We start from the raw sequence: 7,105 nt of genomic DNA on the forward strand, positions 1-7,105 counted from the left end.
CCATACGGGTAATTTTCATCTTTGCCCGTGGGCAAGATAAGGATTTTTAGCATGGCCAAATATTTGGATCTACTTATCTGGGTTGGGAGAGAAACATTCAACAGGAGACGTATTTAGAGAAAGTTATAAAGTTACTAAATGAATAGTAAATATCACAGTTTTTAATGTAAATCCGCCTGAAAATCCAAAAGTATATTTAACGTATCATACCTAAACAAAATGAAGAGTATGCGTAGTATATGTATATGTCCAAAAAATTTTGGGAACCTGCTACAGTTGACAGGAACGTGATCGATAAATGGAGGATGCTCTTGCTCCTGCTGCTGATGATGATGCTCCTGCTCCTGCTCCTGCTGCTGATGATGATGCTGATGATGATGCTAATGATGGTGATGATGATGATGATGATGATGATGATGATGATGATGATGATGATGATGATGATGATGATGATGATGATGACATTAGCGCCTTATCATACCCTTTGTATTTCATAACCACTCATAGTATACAACACCTCGAAGTCGAGACTCCTCTTTAAAAGTCTTTTAACGATGTGACATTAGCGCCTTATCAAACCCTTTGTATTTCATAACCACTGATAGTATACAACACCTCGAAGACGAGACTCCTCTTTGAATGTTTTTTTACGATGTGACATTAGCGCCTTATCATACCCTTTGTATTCCATAACCACTCATAGTATACAACACCTCGAAGACGAGACTCCTCTTTAAATGTTTTTAAACGATGTGACATTAGCGCCTTATCAAACCCTTTGTATTTCATAACCACTCATAGTATACAACACCTCGAAGACGAGACTCCTCTTTAAAAGTCTTTTAACGATGTGACATTAGCGCCTTATCAAACCCTTTGTATTTCATAACCACTCATAGTATACAACACCTCGAAGACGAGACTCCTCTTTATATGTTTTTAAACGATGTGACATTAGCGCCTTATCAAACCCTTTGTATTTCATAACCACTCATAGTATACAACACCTCGAAGACGAGACTCCTCTTTAAAAGTCTTTTAACGATGTGACATTAGCGCCTTATCATACCCTTTGTATTCCATAACCACTGATAGTATATAACATCTCGAAGACGAGACTCCTCTTTGAATGTTTTTTTACGAAGTGACATTAGCGCCTTATCATACCCTTTGTATTCCATAACCGCTGATAGTGTTCAACACCTCGAAGTAGAGTCTCTTATTGTCAAGAGTTGCATTTAAAGTGATGGTTGCCATTTAAGACGACAGGGGTTACAAATATATATAGTCAATGTCTTACGCTGTAATCAACCTTTTAAGCAGGAAAGATCACTGCACAGGAGAATGAAGTAACCGCCACTTGGAGTTTGATATATTGTATGATGGCGCATCGTCGACAAGCACGGTACTTTTTTCCGTTACACTTCATACATACCTTGGACAATTGACTGACAAAATCTCGTTTTAATTAACACGCATGAGGTAGGAGAGACAACTCTTTTGCCAATGAGTTCCCATGTTACATACAAATATTGTTCGATATTTTCAAAGTGCGGGTAGCCTCCGTGGCCGTGTGGTCTTGACTACTGCCAACTATTATTGCACTATGAAAGCGGACTCGGTTTAACTCCAGCAATCGCCAGAATATATTTCAACCGTAAAGCATCTGGTACTTTGCGGAAACAATGAAACTGCCTCATTCATGACTAAGAGATTTTCCTAGCCAAATTGCCCACGGTACAAACGAAGCATAGCGTGGAGTGTATCGGAGGTATCCGACGAGGATGATGGAGGTACTGTCCAGCGTACTTTACTGACCTAATTTTATAAACAAATGAAAAAGAATATGTATCTTAAAATATTTTTATTGCATAAAATTTCGTCTATAAATCCTTTTGAAAAATACGGAATCAACATAATTATTATAATTATTATTATTATTATTGTAGTGTTTTGTTTTAATTTTGGAGCAAAAGAGAGTAACCAGTTAACCAAGGCATACAAATGTAAGCCTTAAGAGAAGTTCTATTAAGATATCCGCGTTTTCTGTCTTATTGTTTTCCATTCCTATGAAAGTTATAACGAAAATATGGAGAGGTAATTATATTAATTTTTGGCTATCTCCTCAATCCTAAAATTTATATATCAACGACATATGTGTTGCTTAATGCATTTTCTTAAGAGTTATGCTATCAATAAAGTAATATTTAAGTAAATGTCCTGGTGACCAAGGATCAAACATTGACCCACTCCAATGACGTAGTATCTTTGAGGCATCTTTTTCACGGACACAACCCTACTTGCGGATGCTATTTTCAAAAGAAGCACACGGTCTGGAAGGATCCGTGGCGTCGACATACTCAAGGTCACATGAGCCTGGTCGCCTTACTGCCGTGCATCCTTCGATACCAACAGGGCCGCCATTCACACCGTACCTAGAAGGTTGAGTATATATTAAAAATAACACTTTTAAATTAGTAATGTTCAGTAATGTAACTAGTGGAGCTCATCCGCCCCCCCCCCCCCCCACCAAGCCTCTAAATTCGACCGAGTTAACATTTTATATAAATATGGCAGATAAAAGTAATAACATACGCCCGAAATGCGAAATTCCGGACTATGAAATGTACAAAATATATTCGGGGAGTACCCTCTCTGCCAACCCTTAACCCAAATAGAATTCAGTTCAGAGGCGCAAATAAAACGTTTACTCTCAAAGTTTTGTCCAATCAAACGTCAAAGCATTGTTCCGCCCCTAAATGTCTATAATAAGGAAAACAGTTTTTGTTTTTGTTTATAAAACGGTTATAAACATTAACATTAAGAAGGGAGTTTGTATTCTGCGTTACACAGTTTTGATTGAACAGATCCATACCCACAACAGTCGTAGAATCCATTAGAACAGCTGCACAACATACAAGCTGGAGCAGGGAGCCGAAACGTAGTGCCGGACCCAAACACATGACCATATAGGGAGCATGCGCGTGGACCTAGAAGATAATAATTCCGATGCAGAAAGAAACAGTGTGTGTATACCACGTGATAAATAAAGTCATATATTCTACGTTGGAAGGCAATATTATGCTTAAAACAAAGATAACTTTTTCTTTAACTACGCCATTTTAAATCAAACAAAGAGCAGTCAATGCCGCTTTAAGAGCCCCGCCTTCATTTTATTACCGGAGTTTGATAATTTGATTAGTTTCATCAAACACTTCGACAAACATGTTTCATAAATAATGTTTCGACAGTGCTCCGTCAGACGGCCGTTTTGTGAAAAGGTTTGTCGAAGTGTTTTACGATACTAAACTCTCAATCAAACTCTGGTAAAAGGCCGAATGCGGGCTCCGTAAGCGGCGTAGACTGCGCTATGATGCATTTAAAACGGTGGAGAAATAGTGAAGTCATCTTTAAAAGTCTTCACTCGAAGCAAAATGTTGTCTTCCGACGTAGTATTTATGATGCAATTGATCATGTGGTATACACACACTGAGAAAATATTGGTTTTTACATTACCTTTTAAATAGAATATCTCTTTACTGCTGTAATAAAGCTGCACTCTCACAGATTGAACCTTTTGACATTTTTTTTTTTTAAATGTCTTATAACGAGCCAGTATTTGCGAAAATCTATGGCAGTCAGTTATACAAGACTTTTGACAAAATATTAGATGGCAGATTTTAAAATTTAAGTCCAAAACTTGATGTTTTATACTTTTTTCTTAAACGGTTTGTTTAAGCCATAAAACGTTACTTTTCGAACGGAAATAGGAAAATCTGCGATCTGACTTTTTGTCAGCAATCTTTTATCATTGGTTTGAAGATATTGACGCAAAAATTTGCCCTTTCCAAGAAAAAAATAAAAAAAGTTTGTCAACAAGTAACAAGGCACATGAATCATTATTTAAAGTGGGTGTATATGATAACAAGAAACATTAGCTCAATGAGCTATTTTATGAAATGAATAACAAACATAAATTACATAAAATAACAAAGCATAGCAATGAACTGGTGACCTGGAAATATGAGAATACAGTTTTATATCTCAATTCACGTGATACAGGTGTAACAGGTGAAAAAAAATTCTGACAGTTTTTATGGAATAATTGGATTTTAAATAGATTTGTGTTCAATTAAAATAGTGTAAATGGGTTATAAACTAATATTTAATCAATATGTGAGCTTTGATTTCGGTTTTGATGGATAAAAGAGAAGATAAAAGCCAAAAACGGAAAGCTACTGACAGTTCAAATACATCATGCACATCATGTATCGAGCAGGATTACAAAGCAGGGCGGTACACAAGTACTCCGGAGTTGATTAGTGTTAGCGATTTACTAAAGGAAGCAAACTCTGTTCTATTTGATGAAAAAGATACAGATGTGAACCTGGTCAATTTGTTTGATGAATGTAGTACCCCTGGGGTACAGGTTAATGGTGAATGTTCTAAACCGCGCGCCAGTCAATCAGTAAACATGGGGAAAAAGGTAAAGCAGGGGCAGGGGCATCGAATGCAAGTTCAATTTATATTGACCCTCAAGGCAATGAGTCAAGCTCTGAACCGACTATGACTGATATTATGTCATTTTTGAAAGAAATAAATGGTCGTGTTAAGGGGGTTGAAAAGCGACTGGATTCGCTTGATGTTTTCGAGAAGCGTGTAGGCAGTTTTGAGAAAGAGGTAACAAAAATATGGAATTTTGTGCAAGATCAAGCTAAGGGGGTCGGAGAGAGAGTGGTGCTGATTGAGGACAAAATGGAGAGTGTGGACTTAAACCTTGGAATTGCTGTGGAACGTATACAATCACTGGAGAAACAACAAATCGTTCTTAAAGATGAGTTGTGCTATATTCAGTCACAGTCAATGAGAAACAATCTTATTTTTGGAAACATTCCGGAGTCCCCGACCGGGGAAATACCAGAAAACTGTGAAGAGATTGTAAAGAACTTTATAAGGGAAAAGCTGAAGATAGCGAGTAATCTTGTGGAAAAGTTATCATTCGAGAGGGTTCACAGAATGGGTCAAAGGGAAGCTGGAAGAAACCAGAAAATAGTGGCAAAATTTTCGTTGTACAAGGAAAGGGAGCTAGTTAGAAGGGAGTGGAAGGTCTTAGATGGCACAGGATACTTTATTCATGAGCAGTTCCCAAAGGAAGTCATTGAGAAGAGGAAAATGCTAGTTCCAAAGTTAATAGAGGCCAAGAAAGAAGGGAAGCTAGCTTGGATTTCGTTTGACACTTTATATATTGATGGTAAGCCACAGCGGAAGACGAGGGGCGACCGGAAGTAGGAATGCGATGAGGGTGAACTGAAGGTGCTTTCGTGGAATGTGAATGGACTGACTGATGATAAAAAGGAAAACGATGACTTTGTACATATTGTTACTAGTGGGGATATTGTGTTTTTGTATGAAACCTGGACTAATAGGAATAGTAAAATTGACATTTCTGGGTATGTTGCACATAACTTTTTCCGAAATTTTCATCATCGTAAAGCTAAGCGTTGTTCTGGCGGAGTTGCTGTTTATTATAAAGACTCACTTAAGTCCGGCATTAATATTGTACGAAATCATAACGATAGTATTATATGGTTAAAACTAGACAAATATTTTTTCAACCTAGATACTGATGTTTATCTGTGTGCTGTCTATTTATGGTGTGAAGGATCACCGGCTTATGATGTAGTAAACATTGACTTTTTTGATGTGATACAAAATGACATATATGATTTTGACCGAATTGGAACTGTGTTTGGTCGGTGATTGGAATAGTCGTGTTGGAGTTAGAAATGATTTTATTGTGTATGATAGATTTACTAATGATATTAATAATGATGACTATATTGCAGACGTACCCCTTGTTCGGGCCTCTCTAGACAAACATTGTAACACATTTGGCTTACGGCTTCTTGATCTTTGTAAATCCACGGGATTTCGTATTTGTAACGGCCGAATTGGCAATGATAATAATTGTGGGTCATTTACCTTTGCATCGAGAAATGGGTCGTCTGTTATTGATTACCTGTTGTGTAAGCAATTCAATTTTGATGATATTATTGGATTTAGTATGTGTCCATTCAATGAATGGAGTGATCATTGTCCACTAACGTTTTCGATAAAAATTAATTATTCTTTCTGCAACAAAAGTAAAACGCAGTGCAATTTTGTTAAGCAGGTATGGTGTGATGAATTAAAAGATCAGTATAGAGCGGGGTTAATATCTAAATTACCTGTGTTTAACACATTAACGGAAAATGTAAATATACAAAATGGATTTGATATTGATAATATAATGCATAACTTTACACAGACCATTCACAGTATTGCTGATCCCTTGTTTAAACAGGATTATGTATTTAAAGAGAAAACTTGTTTTGTCGACAATTCACATTGTAATAGCAAACAATGGTTTGATGATGATTGTATAACGGCAAAACGTAATTACTCGGACGCTGCTAACATGTTTAACAATTGTAAAACGAACACATATAGAATACAAATGTGTACCTTGAAAAATGTTTATAAAAAGCTCGTTAAGCGTAAGCGAAAGTTGTTTAAAGTTGGAAATATTTTTTAAAAAGCTAAACAAAACAGCAGTGCTGATATTTCGTTGCAAGATTTTACCAAATATTTTTCAGAATTGAGTGATCATATATTACAAACTAAAAATGGTGAAGCCGAAGATTTTGTTAGAAATAATGATTTTACAAATACATGTGAGAGTTTCGAACCGTTATTAGACGGAGATATAACAGTTGCTGAAATAAATGCTGTTGTTAAAACATTAAAACGTAACAAGTCCTTTGCCTTGTTAAATGAATATTTCATAGAATCTATAGATATTTTGGGTTTACATTTGTGCGATGTGTTTAATGCTATTTTAAACAGTGGTTATTTCCCCGAAAGCTGGACTAAAGGAATCGTTATACCCTTACATAAAAAGGGAGCTAAAAACGATGTAAATAATTATAGAGGCATTACCCTAGTTAGTTGTATGTCAAAACTGTTTACGACGACACTAAACAAAAGAATAATATATTTCTGTGATGAAGCGAATGTTGTATCAGACGCACAATATGGTTTTAGAAAAGTTAGATCAACAGTTGAT

The 7,105-nt window shown here is 36.2% G+C and overlaps 1 protein-coding gene across 1 annotated transcript; it reads left to right on the forward strand.

Annotated features, from left to right (window-relative positions):
• The first annotated feature begins 4,566 nt into the window (after positions 1-4,566).
• Positions 4,567-5,289, forward strand: LOC128227051 (uncharacterized). Its single transcript, XM_052937247.1, has one exon. It carries the CDS (start codon positions 4,567-4,569, stop codon positions 5,287-5,289), a length of 723 nt encoding a protein of 240 aa, XP_052793207.1.
• Positions 5,290-7,105: the final 1,816 nt, after the last annotated feature.

The sequence above is a fragment of the Mya arenaria genome, chromosome 1 (assembly GCF_026914265.1).
Source record: "Mya arenaria isolate MELC-2E11 chromosome 1, ASM2691426v1".
Classification (NCBI taxonomy): domain Eukaryota; kingdom Metazoa; phylum Mollusca; class Bivalvia; order Myida; family Myidae; genus Mya; species Mya arenaria.

Bases quoted from the DNA above. Each gene is read 5' to 3' on its own strand.
- LOC128227051 (XM_052937247.1), top strand. From the start codon at position 4,567: ATGACTGATATTATGTCATTTTTGAAAGAAATAAATGGTCGTGTTAAG.